This window comes from Pezoporus occidentalis, unplaced genomic scaffold (genome assembly GCF_034315485.1).
Source record: "Pezoporus occidentalis ecotype Australia unplaced genomic scaffold, CSIRO_AGI_Poc_V1 ctg209, whole genome shotgun sequence".
NCBI lineage: Eukaryota > Metazoa > Chordata > Aves > Psittaciformes > Psittacidae > Pezoporus > Pezoporus occidentalis.
Window position 1 is genome coordinate 143,161 of NW_026913953.1, and position 27,330 is coordinate 170,490.

Here is a 27,330-nt window from a genome sequence, read left to right on the forward strand (position 1 = left end):
TTGCACTCCCATTCTAGCTCAGAATGACATTATATAGTTTTTCAAAGCCCTAAATTACTATCTTAAAAAAGAAATGAAAAATATTTTTATAAATTAAATACTTTTACACAATGCTAAATATGAGTGGTTAATGTAAAGTTTTAGTGTATAGTACCTATAGTACCTACTTTTTTGTCACATTATGAACTGGAAATAATAATGACCATGTACAGTAAAACCATTAAAAACTTATTAAGATCAGTTACCCTGCAGAAAGTTTATCATCTTGCTAAACTCCATCTTGCAATAGTATACACTACGTAAGTTTACCGGTTATCCCAGTGTGCTTTATCCCTAATTCACAACCAAATTAACTGTCAATTTTTACTTTTTAAAATCGACTAATACATAAAAGGTAGCTATTCTTTAATTTACATGAATCACCATACATTAACCCATTTTGAGATGTTTAATTTTGCAAGGCTTATGTGTTCATGACCTACAAACCTTTATTTACTTATTTTATTCTCCAAGTATTAGGCCTTATTTTATCAATAAAAATTATTATAACAATCATCCATTCTGAAGTAAATATATTGGGTTTTGGAGTTCCCTGTGGCCTTTTCTATCTGTTACACACGTTATTTCATAATTGCTTATTCTAGAAAAATAATTATCCTTGAAGGAAAAGGTCAAAATAGAAGCAGGGAATTCTCCCTACTGCTGCAAGGAAATGCTGCCTGTTACATATGTCTCTGCCACACACACACATGTGCATGCCATAAAAAGAGGCAGGCTGCCAAGATCAAAACAAGTATATCAGGATGAAAACAAGTATACTTTTTCTCATATTTTGAGTGGTTGAAATAGATCTTGTCTGCATAGTATCAAAATATGTTTCTAATACTTTTACCTTCACTTACTCCTATCTAGTTTCCCTAGGCTTTGTATGTACAAAAATAAAAGAAAATGTAGACAGCGTTGATAAAATTAAGAAAACAAGGTACTTCGAGTTAATTAAGACTTCTACCCATAGCACAATTTCAAAAAATCCCCAAGGCATATGAAAATGATTTCTGTTGTTGTTTTTGATGATTCTCTGTAGTTTTAGTACTTACAGCAAATCTTCCAGTCTGGAGGCCTCATGTCTTGGGTCCAGCAGATCATAACCACATTCATTGTAGATCTCTAAGTAGGAAACATGAGTTGTATACACTTTACTGCTATCCTGGATAATAAAAAAAAAAAGGAAAGAAGTTAGAGTTATAAAGAGAAGTCAGAACTAGATCAGCAGACAAATTATCACTACAGCTTTTATGTTGCTTCCTCATTCTCTCTTTCTTTTCCTGAATATGGTTTACTGTGGATGGATTTTTAGCAACGAATGGCCACATTCCCAAGTCAGCAAGTGCCTACATGGAGCTCGACATGAACTGAGGATGAAGGAGGACGTGGGTAAGGAAGCAAAAGTAACGGTGCAAGCAAGATAAGAAGAAACTGGAATGTGCTAAGATACAAAATAGTGAACTATTAGCAAGTTAAGTTCCAATAGACTTTGATTAATTGTATACTAGTTGCTGTGTGCTGCAAGAATATGTATCAAAGCATAATATACTAAGCTATTGTATATGTATCTAATTATACTACAGCAAGTTATTGTATATGCATCCAAATATAATACAGCGAGCTATTGTATATGTAGCTGTAGTCGCTGTGTGCTACAAGAATATGTATTCGATTACAATACAGAAAGCTATTGTAAGCAGATGCAGACAACAGTATAAAAAGGACCGACGGTTTGTAATAAATGGCTTTGGTCTGATCACATTGATCTCTGACTGAGTCCATTTTTCTGCGTCAGTTTACATCTTCAATTCATGATACTTTTATGCTTTCTGTTACCATGTGTATAATGACTCAAGAAGAAAAAGGAAAAACTAACAAAAAAACCCTAATCAAAACTCACATACACAAACCCTCAAAACAAAAGTCCTCCCAAAATCCCCCCATGCTCATGGTTTTAGTCTGGGCTTTTTTTGTTGGTTCCTAATATCTAGAAAAGTCTGCATACACTTAGAACATGGCAGACTGCTTACAGAACCATACAACAGGCCATTCTTCACTTCTATGACAAAAAGAAGAATGTTATTTTAAAGAAGTAAACTCTCATATTATGGATAGGAATAATAAGCTTGAGAAAAAAAAAACACACCAAAAAACAAAGAACAACAACAAAAATAAACCAAAGATTTACTTCATTTAGAAACATCAGGCACTTGCTGCTTTCCACTCTCTTTATCATAACATTTAAGCACTGTATATGATGTTGGCTGTTTTCCGTAATTATCTTTTTTCACATTGCCAAAATGTAACTTAACACAACTGGGTTTTGCAGAGAGAATTTTCTCCTGCCCCAAAGCCAAATCCAAACAACATAAACCACAAAATAAAGGGCTATGATTTCCGAAGTAGAAGAAAATTAGTCACTTCTTTTCAGCAGATAAAGCCACTGTGAAAGTACTCATATCACACTTAGAGTAGCAATTTAATAATCCAATCCACTACGGCTATTTTGCAAAATACTTTCAGACATAAACCTTTAGTTTTCACTGAATAGTTATTTCACCCAGGGTTTTTTTTAATTGATAATGACAGTCCATTATTTCAAGGGACACCATTTAAAAAGATACACTACAGATGAATGGAAAAACCGTAGTAAGGAAGTTACAGGAAGCTATGGAATTTCTGGCCAATAAACTAAAAAGATAAGTTATTAAAAACAAAAGCCTTGATTTGCTTCTCATTTGGACTAAAAGGTTTTGTTTCTTTGGTTTTAAATTGCACTGTAAGTGTAAGCAAGAGCTTCAGAGGTCTTGTATTTTGTGTTCCTGAGTTCAGTTCTATTTTATCTTACTTAGGCTTAGGAGGCAGATGGTTCCCTCACTATGTCAGCACTTCTCAAAGCACATTCATAGAAAAGAAGAAATGAAAGAAGGGAAAGGTATGAAAAGAAAGGCAGGTGGAAAGATAAAACAGCAAGAAGAGATGTTCTAAGATGCACCAAGAAAGAAAATGTATGAAACAAACACAAAGATTTGGAAACAAGCAGACAGAAATATCCCTATAAGCATAACTAAGCAGAGCTTTTATCCAAAACCCAGGCTGAAAATGGAAACATATTTTTATTTTTGTAGAAACTATGTGCTGAGAAGGCAGCAAATAAAGTATTTATTTTTCATCCTATATTGTTTTTATTACATAGTTAGCACTAAGAAAGAATGTTGGTGTTGACACTATGTTATGTTGCTGGCAATTGCACAATCAACCTGTGCACCCCCCACAATAAAAGTCCTTCCTGGGGTCAGGTGAGTTCAACAGCAGGTCTAAGGCAACATGATCAAGGGTTTCCTTTTTTTTTATTACCATTCCCACAAAAGCAAGCTCTTGTGCACCTGCAACATGCTATGTACATTTACCTCTCAAAGCCACACTTTGAAAGAGCCAAGGTAATTATTTAAATATTAACCCTTAATGTTAACCCTTATGTTAATGTGATTGAGATATACACCCTTACTGAGTAAGAATTAGTGCCCTCTATAAGATGAATGACAGTATAACAGTACAAATGTAATGACTGATGTTAATGTCAAATAATTTTTAAATTTGTTTAATTAAAAAGATTTGTTAAAATGGGAAGATTAATCTTTAATAACTCATAGACCTGGTGAAGTATATGAAGAAATAAAACATATATTACACTTTCTTCCCTTTTGCCTCCTGTAGTAATGAAAGCCCCAAAATGATTTGCTATGTTTACCCATATCAGTATTACATTTCCTCTAAAAGAAACTTCTTGTAAACATAATGAACACTCATAAGTGTGCTACTGTGGTACATCCTTTCACTTATTCGCTAATTTCATTGCATACAAATGTCAAATTGAAATAATTCTACAATATTTTGGTTATAATGTGATACACATACACACATCCTCCCACATTCTCCTTTAAAAAGTTCTTATACCTTGACTGCCAACCACCATATCATCAGCCACTTATTGTTGTGTCTCACAGTCCCCTTATATCTGGCAAAGAATAAGACACATTTCTTAAGCTTTTTTTTACAACCTGTAGGCTGCAGGTTGCTCAGAAGACTTGCTCTATTCAATAAGAAATTTTCTAATTTACTTAATAGAAAAATCAATGTAAGAAGATAAGGAATATTTGAGGTGTGGTAAGACCCTTGCATAACATGTTATATCAACTTAGATATTTCCTTCAGCTTTAATTTTAAGGCTTCCTCTAACAGTATTATAAAAGCAGCCTTTTGCAATACAGTTAAGTATTTGTAAAGCAGACATTAAAAATAAACAGAAAACAATGCCCCATACCTTCTGCAGTTGATCAAAAATGTAAGATAAAGTCCTGGGAATGATGCCTCGATCACTGTAACGTTCTGCTCCTCCTGTGATGGTGAAAGTTTTGCCGCTGCCTGTCTGACCATATGCAAAGATAGTACCATTATATCCTGCTAAAACACTAGAGAATAAAAAAAATGTGGAGATAATTAATATAAAAAGCATAACGTATTTTCCATTAACTTTGTATTTAACCAAAATATAATTATAGTAATTCTTAATTACATAGCAGCTGTTTTCAGTAATACAAGAATACTTTAAGATATGTATTCTAGGTGCAACAGAATTAAACTATCTAGAACTGAAGGACATTGCCTTGCCTTACCCCATTAACCAATATCATCATTAGCTAGTCATATTCATTACTGTTTCCTTTATTTCATATACTGTGTTTACAATCAGTGTAGTAAAAGTCTTTGTTTACCATGAACCATAGAATCATAGAGTCATAGAATCATAGAATAGTTAGGGTTGGAAAGGACCTTAAGATCAACTAGGTCCAATTCACCTGTCACGGGCAGGGACACCTCACACCAAACCATGTCACCCAAGGCTCTGTCCAACCTGGCCTTGAACACCGCCAGGGATGGAGCATTCACAACCTCCCTGCGCAACCTATTCCAGTGCCTCACCACCCTCACAGTAAAGAACTTCCTCCTTATATCCAATCTAAACTTCCCTTGTTTAAGTTTTAACCCATTACCCCTTGTCCTGTCACTACAGTCCCTAATGAACAGCCCATCCCCACCATCCCTATAGCCACCCTTCAGATGCTGGAAGGCTGCTATGAGGTCTCCACACAGCTTTCTATTCTCCAGGCTGAACAGCCCCAATTTTTTTCAGCCTATCTTCATACGGGAGGTGCTCAAGCCCCCTCATCATCTTCGGGGTCCTCCTCTGGACTTGTTTCAACAGTTCCGTGTCCTTTTTATGTTGAGGACACCAGAACTGTGCACAATACTCCAAGTGAGGTCTCACAAAAGCAGAGTAGAGGGGTTGGGAAAACACACAAAAACACACTGGTGAAAGAAACTTTTCTCTTAGAACTATGAAGACAGGCTGAGAAAGTTGGGGCTGTTCAGCCTGGAGAAGAGAAGGCTGCGTGGAGACCTCACAGCAGTCTTCCAGTATCTGAAGGGGGCCTATAGGGATGCTGGGGAGGGACTCTTCATTAGGGACTGTAGTGATAGGAGAAGGGGTAACGGGTTAAAACTTAAACAGGGGAAGTTTAGATTGGATATAAGGAGGAACTTCTTTACTGTGAGGGTGGTGAGGCACTGGAATGGGTTGCCCAGGGAAGTTGTGAATGCTCCATCCCTGGTGGTGTTCAAGGCCGGGTTGGACAGAGCCTTGGGTGACATGGTTTAGCGTGAGGTGTCCCTGCCCACGGCAGGGGGGTTGGAACTTGATGATCTTAAGGTCCTTTCCAACCCTAACTATTCTATGATTCTATAATTCTATGAACTATGTCTATACAAGAAGCTTCAGTGGAACAGCAATAGCAGCTGTATGCAATGGTTTAGCTTGAAATTACATTCAGACTCATTACACCTCTTAGTTCTACTTGCAGAAGAGCCTTACTAAAGTCTAGTTCAGATCTTTCTCTAATTGCCCACATTCCCTTCATTAACCTCCACCTGATTTCCACCAAACAGTAGATAAACTTAATGACAGTGGTTTAGCTGCACACCATGGAGGAAATGTAGGACATGGCTGCAGCTGATATACAGCTCAGAAGAAATGGCTGACTGAATGGAAGTCTATAATGCATTTTCTTTGTACAGCTCTGTCTCATAAGACTAAATAATAAAAAACCTATTTCCACATTTCTAATTCAATTTCTTGTTAATTATTGAAAACTGTTCTGAACCTGACAAATATTTTAAGTGCCCCAAGATTTTATGCTTCATGCTGACTGACTAGAAACAATGAGGTAAAAATGATGGAGGAAAAAATTATTTTGAATTTTTCTTTTTCTAAAAGCAAACAAAACCTGAATAAAATTATCAAAAATACTAGAATCATAAATTAAATAGTGATGAAATCAGTTATTGACTGTAATATTAAGATGGAAAATCAAACAAGAACTCATGAGAGTCTATAGTTGACAGAATGTATGATAAAGAAATCAGATTAGACTGTCAAGTTTTTTTATTTCCTCTCAGAAGCTGTGAATTACAAATTGTTTCCTGGATTCAGCCATCTCAAAATTGTTCTACCACAATTCCAACAAACATCCCCTGACAAAAAATATGAAGGAGGTATTTGAAAGAAAATAGAGTAAGCAAGAAAGAATTATTTTCTTTATAAAACCTAACAGAAGCAAAATGTACTTTGGATTTGGTTTACTGTAGTTTAATAGCTACTAATTTTGCTAAAAATTTAACTAAAAATTTTCTTGTGCATTTTGTTTATTGTAAAAATGATAAAAGATAAGATTTTAAAAAATAAAAAAAAGGAGTAAGCAACCCTTGCATAAGAGGAAAGGAAACATATATAGATAGCTGATACTTTGGCACCACAAGAGATGCGATAGCTCTCCAACTTCTTAAAGTTTATTTAAAGGCCTGAGTAGTTGACAAATTGCTTATATTAATACATTACAGTAGGATGTCAGAGACAAAAACAGAAACATGTTGAAAGGAACTACAATGAACATCTGGCACCCAAAGACCAAATCACCCAAAGACACAGTATGCAGAGATTTTAGATACCAGATGTTAAAAATCAAAACAATTATTATTATCAAACACCTCATTCATCTATCTTAGGAATTTCTAGTGCACACTGTCAAAGTATCTGAATGCTGAAGACAGTAATGAGTTGTCAAAAAGTAGGGGGTATCAAAAGCAGCTCAGAGATGGCAGATTCAAAACAAGCAAGGGAAACTGATTCTTCATGCAACATCTAGTTAAGCTGTGAAACTCCTTGCAGTGGGAAGTTTCGCATGCTAAAAGTTCACACAAGCTTCAGTAGAGACTGGACCAATTCATGCAAAAAAATTTCAGCTACTAAACGCAGAGAAATCAGAAAATTCCTAAACTACAAATAACTAAAGGCTAACAGAATACTTGGGGGAGTAGCTCTACATGCTTTCGATGTTTTTTGGTTTGTTTTCTTTTTTTTTTTTTCCTGAGTACTGCTAGTTCCTGAAAGAGGTAACATACTGCATTAAACAGAACTTAAGTCTCACCCAGTAGTACAGTTGCTCTTCTGTTTTTACATCTCTGTCTTTGGCTGTTTCAGATCTAGCATTTCGGGTTGTTAAGTTTTCTTCTCTGATTCTTTAAAGTTGTTAAAGGTATATATTTTCAATTACTGTGACATGGCTTTCTGCAGAAAGGTGTTGTTTTGCGATGTGTCCAAAAAAGTGGTAAAGGTGTGGCTGCAAATTATTAATTTAGGGTCCCTGAACTTCACAGAAGGCTGTTGATTAGGATCACCACAAATGTAAACATAGGATAGAATGTTTTTACAAGGGCATGTAGTTATAGGACAAGGAGTAATGGCTTTAAACTGACAGCAGAAGATTTAGATTAGATATTAGGAAGAAATTTACAGTGAGAGTGGTGAGGCACTGGCACAGGTTGCCCAGAGAAGTTGTGGATGCCCCATCCCTGGAAGCGCTCAAGGCCAGGCTGGGTGGGACTTTGAGCAACCTGGTCTAATGGAAGTTGTTCCTGTCCATGGCAGTTTTATACTGAAATGGGAAGAATATATGTAGGTGGACCAATACCTAATCAAATTAAACTGGTATCTTTTTACTAATTATGCAGGATTTTTAAGATACATACTTACTAGTTTTAACCTAAAATGCACAATCCCTTTAGGGAAACAAAAACATAGAAAGCTTCATAACCTCTTAGTCACACATAAAATGCTATTTAAAAGACAACAACAAACAACTACAGAATTACATTTCACAAAGTGTAGGGTCTCTCAGATGCTAAGAGTTAGCACAGTAAGTGGAAAATGTACATGTTCTCCCTTACACCATGAAATGCAATCACAACAGGTACCTAAAAAGGTCGGCAATAAAGATTTTGAGACAAGAGGATCCAGAGTGTATTTTCTGAGCAGCATCAACCATACAGATCCCTGAAGATTCTCATTGGCAAATGAAAGCTGTCACCAGCAGCAGTGGAACCTGTTCTCTACAGGAAAAGGCAGTAGAGAATTAGCAGCTCTTTTCTGCATATACTGCAAAATCAACTTTGCAAGATGTTCACCTAGGCAAGATCTACAGCTTTGCTTTTCAAATTGTCTGAACAAAACCCTAAAATTTTGGTAAACTTAGTATTTGAAAGTACGTAAGTTGACACAGTTGTTGATGGTAGTCTTGCGAAGCCTAAAACATGCACACATAAAAATCATACACTAAAAGGATATTTTCAGTCATGCCCCAGTGTTATCAGAGTATCCAGAATTTTGCAATTTGTTTTTTTCACCCTCGAAGCTGAGTTTTGGCATGGTTAATTATACACTTTATTGAATAAATTGTCTCTTTACTACTTCAGAAAAAATACATCAATAACACATAATACAAGGAAAGGTTTTGGTGAAAAGATCTTTCATGAACTTATGCAATGTTGTATAGCTCCCTATTCAGTTCATGGACTACTTCCAGACAGATCAGCTAAAATATTGCTGGAGAAATCTGTTTCGAGTATATGTTAGCAAAGTTAACCTGTTATGATTGTCAGAATTCCTGAAGGGCTTTTATTTTTTTTAATTAATACCAAGAAAAATTTTAAAAAGCCTACTAGGGAGAAAAATAAGTATTTAAAATACAGTCACTAAATCTGTACAAATTTGTACATTCGTTTCACTGTTAGGAAATCTGAGAAGTTCATTTTCCTTACACACTAAAACTTAAATGCATAAAGGAAAAACCTAAGTTGTCATACGCATGAGCAGTCAGTCCAACATGTTGGAGTTTGTACCTGTGAACAACAAAATTGACTGAATATGAACAAGTGTCATTGGACTGAATTTCTGCATGCACATCAGTCTCAAAAAAATTGCCCAAGACCTGAAATTCTGTGAAGATAAGGTTTTCAGAAAAAGATGATGTTTCTGGGAAACACAGACATATAGTAGTTCTGCAGACAATCACAATTAATATACTGAGCTGCCTTGATATCTTGTTATTAGGATGTAGGAGATCTCAGTTTCATGACTGCCAAGAAAGGTCAAACTCTGCAAATTCAAATTAAAATTGTGTGTATCTGGTTTTGTGTTTCAGTGAAAATACATTTGGTCAAACCATACGAAGACTCACATATCACAAAGCTGTATATAATGAAAAAATTGTAACGTTTCCTGGATATATTAATTTGAAATGGAAACATATACATCCATGTGACTATATTTACATATGATTGTGTACATAAAGGTGTGTTAAATGGAAAATTTCAGTCTTCTTGGTTTTAATTGCTTTTTGTGAAATAGTCATGCTAACTGCAGGCAAACAACTGCTAGCCTATGAATATGTATTGTTTTGTTACAGTTCTAAATCGTCTTTATCCATTTTTCTGCAGTATTATTTCTAATCTAATTATATGCCCACTTCAAGATGATTTTAACACAGGAAAAAATTTAGGCTGTTCTTACATTTTACTCAAAGAACTGAATGCTTCTTTTCTGGTAAAGCACTGAAAAATTATTGCTGATTTTTAGAAACAACAGTTTGTGCTTGACCTTACAAATCTGATCAGCAACATTTTTAAACACAAAGAAAATATTCAATGTCCTCCATAGTACACAGAATTGAAAGCACACCTTTTCCAAGATAGAGGTACTTTGTTCACACAACTGACTGAAGACAGTAATCTGATCACACTGCTATATAAACCTAACTATATATTATGACAGCAAAATAATTTAGCATGACGGGATAAAACAAAATATTTTAAGTTTTACCTTTAAGCTGTGACACAGACTACCAAAAAGTCTCCCACAATGACAATATTTGAAACAGAAATTACAATACCTTTAGTATTTTTCTAACCAGAATATTAAAATAACCAGAAGAGATTTAGAAAGCACATCGATAGCGTTCTGCACCTTCAAAGTATCATAAAGGCTATGATCCAAATCTTATTCAAGTCAATGACTAACCTTCCAATAATCTCAGAGTTTTAGGTGGGATCCAGATCATGGGAAAATTTTATGCAGGTTTTTGGACTTCAAGAAACTTAAAAAAAAAAACCAAACAAAAACCCAACCAAACAAAAAAAAAAAAAACCACAAAAATTGAATAAAATAGCAAGGGTTCAATATCTTAGAAGTTCCCTTATCAGTGGTTGTCCTCAGAGTCCAGAGTAAAATAATAATTTATAAGAAATAGTCAATATATGTAAGGACTTAAGACAGTAGCACTGTGGGTGCAACTATAATAGTCTAAAAGTGTAAGACAGGTATTTAGAGAGGCAGCATCTTTTACTAGACTTACTAATATTGTTGGGGGAAAACATGACTAGTCTCTGGGCTTCAGCGGGTTACTGTTTCTTTAGTTACATTAGAAAGACACTGCCTCTTCCCTTAGATCTTGCTAAGCAAAAGCTGTCAATACAACCTTTTACCAATTATCAGGCAGAGGACAATTTTTATGGACTCATATATGAATTGTGATTAAAGGAGAGCAGTGCCATGTGTTTTTTTCCAGTCAAATTTTCTCAGTTATCAGTTAATTGGCACTTTATAACTTACTCATAATTAGTGTCAATTCAAAAACATGAACAGTGAGAATTTAACTTTTAATTTAAAAATTCATTTCAGATACCTATTTAAATAAATGGATGTTAGAGTTATGTACTGACATTTTCAGTCACTCAATTGACTTGTCTCATGCCTGAAAGATGTCTAATTCCTAAATATAGGGTGTGATATAGAAGAATAACTCATGCAAGCAATTCCATTTAAATCGATAAATATGTTCACAACTGCTTAACATTCTTCAAGTGAGAAATTCCTCAAATGAGAGCTAGACAATTTATGGGTAGTTACTACAGTTTAAAATATCATTCAGTACTTCATCCTTGATTATCTGAGACAATATAAATAGTGGTATAAAGCCCAATGACAGTAGACAGAGGTTGAAAGCAGGCCGTGGTTGTTTTATTGTGGTTGGTTTTTCTGACTACATGTTGTTTCAATTTCCAGTGAAGATCATTTGTTCTATTTAAAGTTCATGGACACAGAACTTTTCATTTGTTTTTGTGCTTATTGTTAACAAGACTTCAGGGAGGCTTGTGCCTAAGTATAACAAAGAACTCTGCTTCCTCTGGTGCTATGCTGGTTTTGTTGAATCAAACAGAATAACTACTATCAAAGTTTGAAAAAACAAAACACCAAAAAAAACCCAGTTCACCAAACAAACTCTCCCCCCCGAGTTCTGTGTCCAGTTTTGGACTCCTCAGTGAAAGAAGGATGCTATAAGGAAATTGGAGTGAGCCTGACAGAACCAAGTTAGTTTGGGCTGAAGGACATCACACACACATGGGGAAGCCAAGGGAGCTGTTTTCTGTCAACCTGGAGAAGCCAAAGCTATACATGTACCTAATTATTGCCTTCCATTATACAACAGATCATTACAGAGATGGACTCAAACTCTTTTCAGAGACTTCCAGTGGTAGGACAAGAGGCAGTTTTCACAAGTTGCGAGGGGGGAAATTAAAAGTAGGTATAAGGAAAATATTCTCCACAGTGAGAGTAGTTAAGGCCTTTAACAGGTGACCAGATGGGTTGTGAGATCCCCAGCTTTGGACATTTTCAAAGCTTTGCAGGACAAGGGCCTGAGCAACCTGATCTAACCTCAAAGCTGCTAACCTTGAACCTGAACCTGCTTTGCTCAGGAGGTTGAATCAGATAACCTACAGAGACCCCTTCTGACTTAATTATTCTAATTTGTTGGCAGTAGGCATAAAAAAAGGAAAAAGTAAACAGTGCTTATCAGTCCCTAAAACATGCTACAACCTTGGCACTTCATACTAATCTCAATGCATCAGTTTTTATAATGAAGCTTGGAGTAACAACCTTACTCTCAAGTTTTTGACATTGGCAGGTGTTACAACATGGAAATCTTGCCTTAGCAATTGGTAAATGAAGCCTACCCTCAACATGAAAAGCATATACAGCAACAATGAAGTCTAAGCAAAAAGATTTGCTTGCTCTGACACTTAACTGCTACAGCAAGACATACTTCTCAGTCTTTAAAATTATTAAAAAGATAATTTAAATAGATGCATTTAAGCCAGCTGTAATTTTTATGATTGTTTTGTTATAAAATTAAAAAGCTCAAAGTGAAAGGTTTTTAGTAAGCTTATAATACAAATAAGTAAAACATGTCTAAAAGTTTAAATGAAGGAAAAAGGCATTATCAAGTAAGGGCTAAATCTTGTATTTATATGTAGATGAGAGAAAATCCTGAGAACAAGATACAAATTGCAGCTTTAAAAAGTAATTATTTTCATTTTGTTCCTTTATTTCAGCTTTACACTATTAACTCTGGTTCTAATATCTTCATTTTAAAGGACTGATAATATAAGGAGATGTGGTTACAGAAAATATTCAATAACTACTAAAATACTACACTACTGAAAAAAGCAGAAACCACCAGTATCTTTGATCTTGGAATACTGTCAGCCCACTCCTCATGTCAGCTCTTGCTGACCTGAAATATGTTACCCATGTACTTCACTTTCCTTCTTTCTGCTGCATAAAATCTCAATGCATAGTCACTCTATTAGAAAGAATAAAAATTCAACACAGTCCTGATACAACCGGCTCCCAGACATGATACTTAAGATAAAAAGAATTTAATTTGCAGAGTCTGGTAAAAAGTTTCCAGTGAGCATTTGTCTTTACAGAGACTCAGAATTTAGGCATCTTCTTTCCCTTGGAGCTCAAAGTTTCTTTTAATTAAAATAAAGCATCCCAGGATGACTTTTTATGACTTTGTCAGATTTATGGAACAAATCTAATTTGGTAAAGCCTCATCTTTCAAAAACAACACCAATTTCCAAATGTGCATGCAAACGTGTTTTCGAGAGCTTAGTGCAAGCAAGTTTCCTTAGAAATTTCAAAAGGGCCTTCCAAAATAAAATTCCACTATAAGCACTGCAGAACATAAGCAACACAATGATACTCTGAATCAAACTATCAGATTGTAAGCTCTAATAAGCAGCCTTCTTGAACAATTCTAAACTGTGCAATTTACGTCAAACATGAGCAACTAACAGTTGTTTGAGATGAAACATTAATGATGATTTACACTTTTTTTATTGTCTCATAACTGTATTCGAGGAAGAACTGCTAGCATTACTGCTCCAATTTCTTAATTTGGCAGAAATTTTAAGATGCATTTGTTTCAAGTTTATGTACAAAAAAAAGGTATTCTTTTACTACATATAGATTCTACAGGTCTCTTTTACCTAAATCACCCACATTAGCAATAATACAGCTGTGATGCAAGGCCGCCTACATGTGAGCCAAGCCACTTCTTCGCACAATGTGACAAATATTCAGGTCAGAATGGATAATTGTTCATGCAGATATTTTGAATACATGTTCTGTAAGAATAAGCAGCAGAAAAAAACAAACCCACCAAATGAGAAACAGAAAACCAGAAAAGAGTTAAATGGTTTTTATATTACAGGATTCTTGGGATAAACACAGCATATGAGAAGAAACTGAAATCTGTGGCAATGGGATGGTTATCCTGGAGGCTTTCAAATCCTCAAAAAAAACCATAGGTGATTGCCATTTAGGTTTATAAGCAAATGAGATGTTTCTTATTTGCAAAATATATATGAAGAGAAAATATTTTCTATGTTATTCTTTAATAAATCAAGACAAAACATCGGCCACATAACAATTAAAAACAAAAACTACTCCAAAGCACTAACATTGTATAATTAATTTCATCATAACACTCATATTTGAAGCATTACAATTGTTCAACTAAAGCAGTGCTTAATCATTAGCAAACTGCAAAATTATGTTCTTTATTGTCTCTATTTTTGCAGGAAATCAAGTAAATATTTAAAATTAAAAGGAAAACAGGAAAGAACAAACAAATGATAAAAAGAAACCACGCAAGAGATGACTTAAGCATTAACAAAAAAGTAATAAAAAAATTCAGGCAAGTCACATACAGAGGCTGGCACTTTTGATTGAAGATGCAAATTAAACAAACTAAAAAAAAAAAAAGATCAACTTAAAAAGAAAGAAAGTTGCATCCAATACCCACCCATCCAAGAGCAAACTAGAAAGATTTTAGAATCCTGAGCATTGTATTGCTGGTTCTAGTTTAAACAAAGCCTTTTTTTCCCCTCAGCATTCAAGTCTCTAACTAAATTCTCATGACTGTAAGTGTGCATGGCAGGGAGCCTTAAAATGTTACTGAACTATTTCATTGATATTTTCCTGCTACTTTCTTTTCCCTGGCAATAAACAGACAAAAAAACTGTTCCCTTAGTAAAGCGACTCCAGCAACAGAAATAAGTGCATTTTCAACAGTTTTGCCTGCAAGAGATTGACAACTTAGAAACAAATAACAAGAACATTTTGCTATTAAAAACTGTGGTCCTTCAAAGTAACAGGGCAATTCTTGCTGTCCCACATTGGAAAACTGAGTCATTAACAATAGAGTGAAATAAACTTCAGACACAGTTATGGACTCCACTAGGCAAGGAACCTCATGGCTGAAGACATTTTGAAATTAGTATTTTTGCTTAAGAAAGGGTAAAAATTAAGGAAAAGAATGAGAAACAGGAACATACTTCATTTATTGCCTACTCTACTAGATAAAACACAGCAAAATTATCCTTCAATATTACCAGTAACAATACAAATGTCAATTAGAATACAAGCTTTAATACATTATAACACTCAGCCAAAATAGTTATGATTCAGTTAATAATGATGTTATAAATTATTTTTAGCATTGAAGACAAAGTCTCAGCTATTTGGTGATAAACGTATGCGAAAACACCATTGATTTTAATAACATTTAAGTACTTGCAAGTACTTAAAAATATCTAAAAATCAAAGCTAAAATGGAGGAAAACAATACCACTTACTGTTTATTAGAGCACTGCAGAAGTGAATTATTAACTGGAAAACCATTTTCTAGCAACAACCAAAGGGGGTGGGGGTGGGAAAAGTCAGTCTGTGGCTGTTTAGCTTTGATACTCTCAATTTTTCCTGATGATAATTCAATCCATAGCATGCAACAATAAAACTTTTAATCCGTCTCTATCCACACACAGTCAAATAAAATATTTTTTTCTGCAGTCACCATTAAATTCAGAATTATTTAAAGCTTAGTAAATGAGTTAACTTGAAGCTATATGTTAAAAAGTCAGATAAGCAAAGAAATACCTTTTGGGTGAAAGAAATAAAAACAATTTTTTAAAAAGAGTATTTAACTTTAGTGAAGTTTCAAATTCACTGGCTCTTCATTTTCATTGTCATATACCCTCCTGTGTTATGTGGGACTTTTAAGAAGCAGCAGGGTGGGGAGAGGACAAGAAAATGAAATTATAAAGAGCTACGTATATTTTTACTTCCAAATAAAAATTTGAGAAAGACTGTAAGCCCAGCTGAGGATGTCTGTTTTCCTGTAGCACAAACACACAATAGTGCAGTAGGCTGAAGAATAACTTGCAGAATCATAGCTTAAACCAACGGATGGGTCAGTGTCCTGGAGTGACAGAAGGATCCCAAGAGTTGACTGTGCTGGAGGCTGAAATCAGCTTGACTGGGAGGGAGGAGCAAATGCACCCCATTGTGACTGGTTCACAGGCTCCATGCAGCCTTGGCACAGACTACCTCAGGAGAGGGTACTTCAAAGACCCAAAAGGGTACCAATGGGCTTCTGGTGTTGCAGCTTTGGAGACAGAGGAAATTGAGCAGCTGTCCACCTTGCCTGGTCTCTCAGAGGATCCTTCTGCTGTGGGGTTGCTGAAGGTCAAAGAACAGCAAGAGCCAACTGCGACCACAACAGTGCACCGGCAGCAATATTGCACCAACAGAGACTCCCTGATTCCCACCCGTAGGCTGCTCCATAGACTGGAGAATCAAGGAGTGATCAGCAGGACCCACTCACTCTTTAACAGCCCCATATGGCCAGTGCAAAAGTCTAACAGAGAGTGGAGACTAACAGTAGACGATCATGGCCTGAATAAAGTCACACCACCAGTGAGTGCTGCCATACCGGACATGCTAGAACTTCAGTACGAACTGGAGTCAAAGGCAGCCAAGTGGGATGCCACAACAGATACTGCCAATGTATTTTTCTCAATTCCTTTGGCAGCAGAGTGCAGGTCACAGTTTGCTTTTATTTGGAGGGTCATCCAGTACACTTGGAACCAATTGCCCCAGGGGTGGAAACACAGCCCTACCACCTGCCATGGACTGATTCAGAATGCACTGGAACAGGGCAAACTCCAGAACGCCTGCAATACATTGATGACATTATTGTGTGGGGCAATACAGCAGAACAACTTTTTGAGAAAGGGAGGAAAATAACCCAAATCCTGCTAAAAGCCATTTTTTTTGCCATAAAATGGAGAAAGGTCAAGGGATCTGCACAGAAGATTCAATTTTGGGGAATAAAATGGCAAGATGGAAGTCGCCAGATCCCCACAGATGTGATCAACAAGATAACAGCTATGTCTCCACCAACTAATAAGAAAGAAACACAAGCTTTCTTTGGTGTTGTGGGGTTCTGGAGAGGGTTCTGGAGAATGCACATCCCAAATTACAATTTGATTGTAAGCCCTCTTTATCATGTGACCCAGAAGAAGAATGATTTCAAATGCGGCTCTGAGCAACAAACCTTCAAACAAATTAAATGAGAGATAGTTCATGCAGTGGCCCTTGGACCAGTCTGGACAGGGCCAGATGTAAAAAATGTCCTCTACACTGCAGCCGAGGAGAATGATCCCACCTGGAGCCTCTGGCAGAAAGCTCCAGGGGAGACTCAAGGTCAACCCCTAGGCTTTTGGAGTCGGGGATACAGAGGATCCAAGGCCAGCTATACCCCAACTGAAAAAGAGATACTGGCAGCCTACAAAGGGGTTCGAGCTGCTTCGGAAGTGACTGGCACTGAAGCACAGCTCCTCCCAGAACCCCGGTTGCCCCCGGTGGCCTGGATGCTCAAAGGCAGGGTCTCCTTTAAACATCGTGCAACCGATGCTACATGGATTAAGCGGGCTGCACTAACTACACAATGAGCTCGAATAGGAAATCCCAGTTGTCCAGAAATTCTAGAAGTCATTATGGACTGGCCAGAGGGCAAAGATTTTGGAATGTCACCAAAGGAGCAGGTGGTGCGCGCTGAAGAGGCCCCACCATATAATAAACTGTCAGAAAGTGAAAAGCAGTATGCCTTGTTTACTGATGGGTCCTGCTGTGTTGTGGGAAAGCATCAGAGATGGAAGGCAGCTGTATGGAGTCCTCGATGACAAGTTGCAGAAACAGCTGAAGGGGAGGGTGAATTGAGTCAGTTTGCTGAGGTAAAGGCCATCCAGCTGGTTTTGGGCATTGCTGAATGAGAAAAGTGGCCAGTACTTTATACTGACTCATGGATGGTGGCAAATGCCCTGTGGGGGTGGTTGCAGCAATGGAAGCAGAGCAACTGGCAACACAGAGGTAAACCCATCTGGGCTGCTGCACTGTGGCAAGATATCACTGCCTGGGTGCAGACCCTGGCGGTGAAGTTGTGCCATGTAGATGCTCATGTACCCAAGAGTTGGGCCACTGAGGAACACCAGAACAACCAACAAGTGGATAAAGCTGCTAAGATTGAAGTGGCTCAGAAGGATTTAGATGGGCAACATAAAGGTGAACTATTTTTGGCCCAGTGGGCCCATGACACTTCAGGCCATCAGGGCAGAGATGCAACATACAGAAGGGCCCGTGATCGAGGGGTGGACTTAACAACGGACACTACTGCCTAGGTTATTCATGAGTGTGAAACATGTGCTGCAATTAATCAAGCCAAACGGTTAAAGCCTCTTTGGTATGGCAGATGATGGCTGAAGTACGAATATGGGGAGGCCTGGCAGACTGACTATATCACACTCCCACCAAGCCACCAAGGCAAGCGCCATGTGCTTACCATGGTGGAAGCAACCATCGGATGGCTGGAAACAGATTCTGTGCCCCATGCCACTGCCCGGAACACTATCCTGGGCCTTGAGAGACAAATCTCGTGTTGACACAGCACCCCAGAGAGAACTAAGTCAGACAATGGGACTCATTTCTGGAACAACCTTATAGACACTTGGGCCAAAGAGCATGGATGGCATTGAGTAGGGATATCACATCCCCTACCATGCACCAGACTCTGGGAAAATTGAACCATACAATGGGCTGTTAAAAACTACACTGAGAGCAACAGGTGGTGGGACTTTCTAACATTGGGATACACATTTACCAAAAGCCACCTGGTCGGTCAACACCAGAGGATCTGCCAACAGGGCTGGCCCAACCCAGTCACAACTTTTACATATTGTAGAGGGGGACAAGGTTCCTGTAGTGCACATAAAGAATTTGCTGGGGAAGACAGTCTGGGTTATTCCTGCTTCAGGTAAAGGCAAACTCACTTGTGGGATTGCTTTTGCTCAGGGACCTGGATATATTTGGTAGGTAATGCGGGAAGATGGGGAAGTCGCATGTGTACCTCAAGGGGATTCGATTTTAGGAGAAAACAGCCAATGAACTCAATTATATGCTGTTGCCTGCTATGTAGCACCTTTATAGCCCACCAACTAGATGGCTGCAGGCCACCAGTGGCTGGCCCTGACTTCCCTCCAACCACCATTCCAACAAAGAATGAACTTTGACGAAACCAGACAAGTTCAGCAGTGACCAGACGAGTTTGGTGGTGTCATCAGCAGGCAACAATCCAACAGTGCACACTCTCTCTCCTGCTCTGAAAGACTGTTACAAGAGATGGAGCCTGACATCATGGACCGGATGAACTCAGCAGCTTCATAGGGATTGTTCCATGCAGTAAGGAATGATATCTCTCTCTTTGTGTGGGTATGGGTGCATATATACATATGACAAAAGCAATGGCATATTAAAAAATGTAGGATCTGAGCATGACAAGAAAGCATGGAATAAGGGGTGGGTACTATCCTGGGTTCAGCTATAGCAGTCATTTTCCTCCTTCTTAGTAGCTGATGCAGTACTGTAATTTGGACTTTCAGCCTGGGAACAACGCTGATAATACCGATGGTTTTAGTTGTTGCTAAGTAATGTTTACTCAAACCAAGGACTTTCTGAGTCTCATGCTCTGCCATGGAGGAGGGGAAGTCAAGAGGAAGCAGAGACAGGACACCTGACCTAGACTAGCCAAAGGGTATTCTATACCACAGCACATCATGCCCAGTATATAAGTGGGGCAAGTTACCTGGAAGAGCTAGGTCACTGCTCAGATCAGGCTGGGTATCAGCCGGCAGGTGGTGAGTGGTTGTATTCTCTCCCCTTGTTATTTCCCTTATCATTATTGGTGGTAGCAGTAGTTGGTTTTGTGCTATACCTTAGTTACTGGACTGTTCTTATCTCAACCCGTGGGAGTTACATTCTTTGAATTCTTCCCCCCATCCCTCTGGGAGTAGGGGGAGGAAGAAGTCAGGGGAGCGAGCGAGCGAGCGGCTAAGTGGTTCTGAGTTACCAGCTGGCCTTAAACCACAACAGTCAGACAATGAATGCGAAAGAAGTTGATACCTAAAGTAATACTTCCCAATTCACAAATTCGGATTCTGAGCAGAAAGCTTGATGAAACATGATGCAGAAATTCTGCTTCCTCCAGTATGGGATTTTCTCACGCACTAAAACCAGTGCTAACATCAGCAATGTAGGCATAAGCTGAGGAAAGAGGACATTGGAAAATCCACCCAGTTCAGCACAATGAATGAAGAAGACTCATGTAGAAGTCTTACCTGCTTGCCTTTGCAAACTCTAAAATACCAGCATTGCTTGGTTATTTTATGGAGGAGAAAAACAAAACCAGTGCCTTAAAATTTAAAACAAAAATAAGTAGGGCAAAATTTAAGACTATCTCCAGAGTTATTAATTCATGAGTGTCCCTAAATAAAAACTAAACAGGGGGTTAAGATTTTCATTAGGTTTACCCCTTCATGGAACTACATAGGGAATACTTTAAGGCAATGAAGTCAGCTTACATATACAAAAAACCAATTGGACATAGATTTCTATGTCTATGCAACAAAATACAGCAATAGTAGCAATGTTATTTTAGGAGTTAAAAATGGAACCTTACCATACACAAAATTCTTTCGGGATTGTTGCATATCTCTTAGATATACCAGTATTTAGAAAATTAAAACATCAATCAGCTTTTATAGCAGTGAGAAAACCACTAACCAGCTCTTCTTCAAGCAGTTCTTAGAATCATAGAATAGTTAGGGTTGGAAAGGACCTTAAGATCATCTAGTTCCAACCCCCCTGCCATGGGCAGGGACACCTCACACTAAACCATATCACCCAAGGCCTCATCCAACCTGGTCTTGAACACTGCCAGGGATGGAGCATTCACAACTTCCCTGAGCAACCTATTCCAGTGCCTCGCCACCCTAACAGGAAAGAATTTCCTCCTTATATCCAATCTAAACTTCCCCTGTTTAAGTTTTAACCCGTTGCCCCTTGTCCTATCACTACAGTCCCTAATGAAGAGTCCCTCTCCAGCATCTCTATAGGCCCCCTTCAGATACTGGAAGGTTGCTATGAGGTCTCCACACAGTCTTCTCTTCTCCAGGCTGAACAGCCCCAACTTTCTCAGCCTCTGTTCCCATGGGAGGTGCTCCAGTCCCCTGATCACCCTTGTGGCCCTTCTCTGGACTTGTTCCAACAGTTCCATGTCACTTTTATGTTGAGGACACCAGAACTGCACACAGTAATCCAGGAGAGGTCTCACAAAAGCAGAGGAAAGGGGCAAGATCACCTTCTTGCCCTCTATCTGGTCTCATGAGACCTCACCTGGAGTATTGTGTGCAGTTCTCGTGTCCTCAACATAAAAAGGACACAAAACTGTTGGAACAAGTCCAGAGGAGGGCCATGAGGATGATCAGGGGGCTTGAGCACCTCTCGTATCAGGACAGGCTGAGAAAGTTGGGGCTGTTCAGCCTGGAGAAGAGAAGGCTGCGTGGAGACCTCATAGCAGCCTTCCAGCAGCTGAAGGGGGCCTATAGGGATGCTGGGGAGGGACTCTTCATTAGGGACTGTAGTGATAGGACAAGGGGTAATGGGTTCAAACTTAAACAAGGGAAGTTCCCTTAAACAAGGGAAGTATATCCCTTTAGATGGGATATAAGGAAGAAATTCTTTACTGTAAGGGTGGTGAGGCACTGGAATAGGTTGCACAGGGAAGTTGTGAATGCTCCATCCCTGAAGGTGATTAAGACCAGGTTGGGCAGAGCCTTGGGTGATATGGTTTGGCGTGAGGTGTCCCTGCCCATGGCAGGGGTTTGGAACTAGATGATCTTAAGGTCCTTTCCAACCCTAACTATTCTATGATTCTAATACAATGAAATCTACTTTTGACTGTGTACACCCCGCTTACTCCCAAGATAACAACATACCATTCTGCTACTGGTTTGGCAATGCTGTCAAAAACCACATCTTGTTTTGCCTCTTGATCAAAAATTTTCTGAAATCTGAAAATATTAAGCAAATAATAATTGCTTAGAATCTTAAAACACTACTTGATTCATACATTTTTGTTTGTCTTTGTAATAGTCAATGTTTACATCATTAGGCTTACATAACTTAGTACAATGTTTTCCCTGTAGTCTTAACCACAGCATGCTGTTGTGCTATTGTATATAAATAGGCTGTACACAGTGCTGCTTTGAAAAGATCTGTACAATCAAATCCTCTGATAAAATGATGTGGCTTAGAAAAAAAATAAACGGTATTTTAAATCTATCAAGAGAATCAGTGTTTGTAACTGGCATCACACTGAAACCTGGACAAATAGATTACACTATAACCAAATACAGCATCCCACCATTATAGCCAGGCTCATGTTTTTTTCATAATTACTTCCTTCATTCTGCTGCACAGTTACTGTAAGTCACAAGGAGACATTCAAGTCAACCTATGTTTTGACACTTCCTATATAAGATATCTGAAGTTGTCTTCCAGAATCATAGAAGGTTGGAAGGGATGTTCTGCTCCAATCCCACTGCTCAAAGAAAAGTCAGGTAGAGCAGGGGTCCGTCTAGTCAGCTTTTGAGTATCTTCACAGCTTCTGTGGGCAACCTGTTCCTGTATTTGATTACCCCCACAGCAAAACAAGCAAACAAACAAACACACTTTCACATTTCCTGTATTTCAATTTTTGCCCATTAACACTTGCCCTGTCATTGGACACCACTTAAAAGCATCTGGCTCAGTCTTCTTTATTTCCCCCTTCCCCATCAGATGTTTATACATATTGATAAAATCCCCTTGAGCCTTCTCTTCTCCAGGATAAACAATCCAGGTCTCTCAGCCTTTCTTCACATGTCAGACACTCCCTTAATCATCTTTGTGTCCCTTTGCTGGAGCTCAGTACTGGATACAGAACTCCAGATATGATCTCACTGGAGGGGAAGGATCAACTCCCTTGAACTGCTGACAATGCTCTTCCTAACACCTTTGCCACAAATGGTGTATTGCTGACTTATGTTCAACTTTTTGTCTGCCAGGACTCCAGGTCTTTTCCTGCAAACTTGTTTCCAGTCAGCCCTGAGCCTGCCCTGGTTATTGTCACCAGGAGCAGAGCTTGGCATTTCACTTTGTTGAACTTCCTGAGAATCATATTGGCCCATTTCTCCAGCTTCTTGAGGTCCCTCTGAATGGCAGCACAACTATCTGGCTTTCCTAAATCCATTCTTCACACAAGTCTTCATTGGTCACCTGACGCTGCTCCCAGCTCTTGTACACTTCCTTTCTATGTTTGCATTTAGTCAGGAGCTGTTTCTCCTGCTGCCTTTGCATCATTTCCCATTCATCAGGATGGACTGTTGGAGGGGGTGATCCTTGAAAATTGGCCAGCTCTTTGACTTCTCACCAGGGTTGTGCCTCATGGAATTCTTTCAAGCAGGTCTCTGAATAGGCCAACATCTGACCTCTCCTCAGTTTGATCTCAAATACAGGGTTGTAATCCTACTTTCTGCCTTGCTCCCTTCTGTCAGTATGCTGAACTTCAGCATATCATGGCCACTGCAAGCAAGGCTACCACCCAGTTTAATATCCCTGATCAGTTCTTCTATGTTTGCAAATATGAGATGCAGAAGAGCTTCTCCCCTCCTCAGCCTTTTAACCACAGGTTAGGAAGTTTTCATCCAAACACTCCAGAAACCTCCCATACTGCTTGTGCCCTGCTGTGCTGTCCCTCCTATCTGTAAATGTATACTCACTTGATCCCTATATAAGAGCATAAAAGCAAAGGAGACTACTGTTTGAGGTGACTAGGATAAACAGACTTCAAGAAAGCATGAGTTTTACAGAGGAAAAAGAAATGTTTTCTCTATAGCATTATTTTTGCTTTGTCTTAATAAGGCACAGCTTTTCTCAGTTCTATCTCTATGGATTTTTTAATAAGTTATAAAGTCAGAAAAAATATCAACATTCATTACAGCTCACTCAGGCATCTGCAACCTAAGCTAGTTTTGCATACAAATCTAGTTGGAGAGGGCAACTCATCTCTTCCCAAGCAGAACAGATCTCTTTAGCTGATATAAAATGACATCAGTCCGAGATGCAGCTGTTTATCTGGGACTTCAGTTTTAACAGCATAGAGCAACAAATTTACTTGATTTTGTATTATAAAATAAAGCATATTCAACCTGGAAAAAGACTACCTCAACCTCATTATTAGAAGTGGTTATACATCTAGCTTTCTTCATCATCAAAACTTTAAATGCTGCTTCCAAGTTTTCTGTCAAAAAGAAAAATATTTTATTGATATTGCTTTATTTTTAGTTTCTAAAAAATATTTACATTCTACAACAAGGGTTTTATTTCTTTCAACAATCTCTGATTTTCTTTACCATGGTTTGGTTATGTCTGAAACGATTTCTAAACAGAGTGTTTTGCATCAAGACATCTTTAGCCAGCCTATGCCAACTCATTAGGTAACAAGAGAACACGCACAGTCCTGCATTCATACACAAATCCAAAACAAGCTGTAGTAATGGCAGAGCTGATAAATGAAGATGCAAGTCATTATATATTTCTAAGTATCATCTCAAAGATTGCAACAGATAGACAAAACCTCCACAACTTTATCAAATGCTATCAAGTTTATGCAGGTGAAGAGTATAATATGCTGGATTACGCCTCTTGTTAAGGGAGCGACAAGAAAACAAACTTATCTCTACCAAAACAATTTTAAGAATGGGCTTTTCCTGGTTCTGTAGATCTGTATCACTACATCCTTTATAACTACACAAAGTGATATTAATCGAGGGCAGAAGATATGATGATAAGCCTTTTACTTACTTGAACTTGTAGCTCTCTCGTTTATTATTGACGACACCATCTGCTAAATCATGTGGCACAATAACCTCCAGAGTGGACAGAGATTTCTCATCATCATCAATTGAATAGATCTAATAAGCATGGGTACGAATTAGCAAAATAATTTTCACAGTAGCACAGTACAGTCCTTATGTACAACACTTATGTAAGCTTAGTGCCTTAAGGAAAAAAAAGTCATGCAAATTTCACTTAGTACCTGAGCAGATCCTCCTTCAGCTATTATCATCCTGTTTGTTACCATGCAAACACTACCATAAGATTTGAAACAGAACCACTGTCTCTTTGACATAATTTGCTTACTAAAGCACTTTAATATCTGAGATGGTATAAAAAAAAAAAAAACAAAGCACAGACCTTTAAAGCAACCCTCTCCAAAAAACCTGCAAGAATAAATTAGCAAAGAGTAAACCAGAACGAATAAGAGTTTAAAACAGCAAGACAATGAAGAGACTTAAATGCATGATTTCTGATCACCGTTATTACCCCTTCCCAGGACTGCTACAGACTGGCAGCTACACATCCCCGTCCAACATTCAGAACAGTGTTGAACTGTTCTGAACAACCAGCATCAGGTGATTTTACTCTGGAGCCTTCCTGCAACAAGTAGGCAGAAAAGAAGTTCCTCACCCCCTTCCCTAGTAGTTAAACCTAAACTCCTGTACTCGGTGATTTTATTAACTTTTTAAGGCTTCGGAGAACAGTCCAGGGCTGTGGCTTTCGCTCCCCACCCGACCACGTGAAAACCCCTCAGCTCCCGCGGGCCGCCGGTGCCTTTTGCTAGGGGAATGAGACGGGACACGCACACTGCCCGCTCCCTCCCACCTTCAGGCAGCCCCAGCGATGCCCTCCGGCTCGCCCCACTCCGCCCCCCCACCCCGCCAGAACAGCAGCTGTCTCCCCATCATACCCCCGCCTCCTGGCGCCTGCCCAGCGGCTTCACCCGGGCGTATACTCGGATAGTTTCCTTCGCCATCGCGGCCCGCCGAGCGCCACCGGGCTGCGCCGCCCGCCTAGCAACGGTAACCACGGCATGACGCTACCCAGCGTACACCGCGGCAACTGCCTCGGCGCCTCCCGAGTCACGACGGGTCCTCTCTAACTCTGAGAGTCTTTAATGGGGCCCGGAGGAGCAGGGAGAAACGGGCTCCACGTGCGAGCCGTGGCTGCCATCCCGCCGCAGGTGGATGGTTTCCCACTTGTGTTCCCTGAGGCCGAAGAACCATGGATGTGGGGAAACGGAGACTGTAAACACTGTCCATTTGGGCGATGCCGTGTTTGCATTGCATGTGGATCACTCCATTGTTGCATCAGCAATTCCCCACCATACCTGTGCGGTTGTGTGTTACCTGTGTGTCCATGTGGCCTTCCTCCTCCTCTTCCAGCTGAAACCACCTGTGGCAGATCACTAGCTTTAAGAGAAGTGTCTGGTAACCAGCCAGAACATAAGGAAGGGAAATTGAGGGAAAACATGTAGATTACATAGAATAAGGACCTCAATTTTTCAGAATTTTAATCTAGAAAATGTTCTGAAAAGACTGCTGGTGGGAAGTAGAGGGTACTGTTTTGTTCCAAGAACTAAACACGCAAACTTAATAGTAGGACCCCGTTATTCCGTGGTTACCAAAGAGTTACACAAGCAGCATGATAGCATTTTGGCCTTATTTTTCTTGAGATGTAGGGGTAAAGATCAGATTGCAGTGATTACAAGCCTACTAATTTAAATTAAGTGGAAAATTGGGACTTGATTATGGGGAAGGATAGAAATTTCTTTAACTCATGTAAGGTAAAAGTATGTTGAACTTGTAGTGCAAATATGAAAAACAGCAGGGAAAAGGGCTTATCTGTCCCAACTGAACAAATAACTGTCTCAGAAAGCATATGAGACGTAAGCAGTGTTCCTTCAGGGAATGAAATGGAAAAGGACTAATCAGCAACTAAAATCGAGTGCAAAAGTCAAAAGGGTAAAAATGCAAGCAAATGAAAAGTATTAACTGGTGATTAAATAGAGAGTGAAGGAAAAACAGGACATTGGAATGGAATAAATAGTATTTGCTTGGCATGGCTTCAAAACTACAAAAAAATTTTGTCCCTTGTCATTAGGGATGGGGATGCTGAAGGTGATGGCAGATCCAGGAGTGACTAACAGGAGGGAAAGGGGAGAGGGAAATAACTACAGCCAAGAGGCAAGCAAACCCAGAGAATTCAATGAATTTACACTGGGAGACAGGGATTTGACAGGGAAGAGTAGAAAATTTCAGCCCCAAAATTCAGAAAGAATTGGGATGTTTAATTGAAGGTCCAGGAACTGTGTTGGTTGGTTTGGTTTTGTATTGAAACAGAAGCAGGAGAGTCCAGTATCCTTGAAAAAT

The 27,330-nt window shown here is 38.8% G+C and overlaps 1 protein-coding gene across 10 annotated transcripts in view; it reads right to left on the reverse strand.

The window, feature by feature from the left end:
* The window catches only part of KIF6 (kinesin family member 6), a 149,770-nt gene extending 123,758 nt beyond the window's left edge, over positions 1–26,012 (reverse strand). For all 10 annotated transcript variants that reach the window (XR_009964878.1, XR_009964877.1, XM_062619073.1 and 7 more), the window contains exons 1-5: positions 25,869–26,012; positions 24,923–25,032; positions 22,015–22,089; positions 4,370–4,517; positions 1,098–1,207 (exon numbers count right to left, since the gene is read on the reverse strand). Coding sequence is in view for 8 of the 10 variants with exons in the window: in XM_062619073.1 (XP_062475057.1) it covers positions 1,098–1,207; positions 4,370–4,517; positions 22,015–22,089; positions 24,923–25,032; positions 25,869–25,934 (509 nt within the window). In the remaining 2 variants the exon portion in view is untranslated. The remainder of the gene's footprint in view (positions 1–1,097; positions 1,208–4,369; positions 4,518–22,014; positions 22,090–24,922; positions 25,033–25,868) is intronic.
* Positions 26,013–27,330: the final 1,318 nt, after the last annotated feature.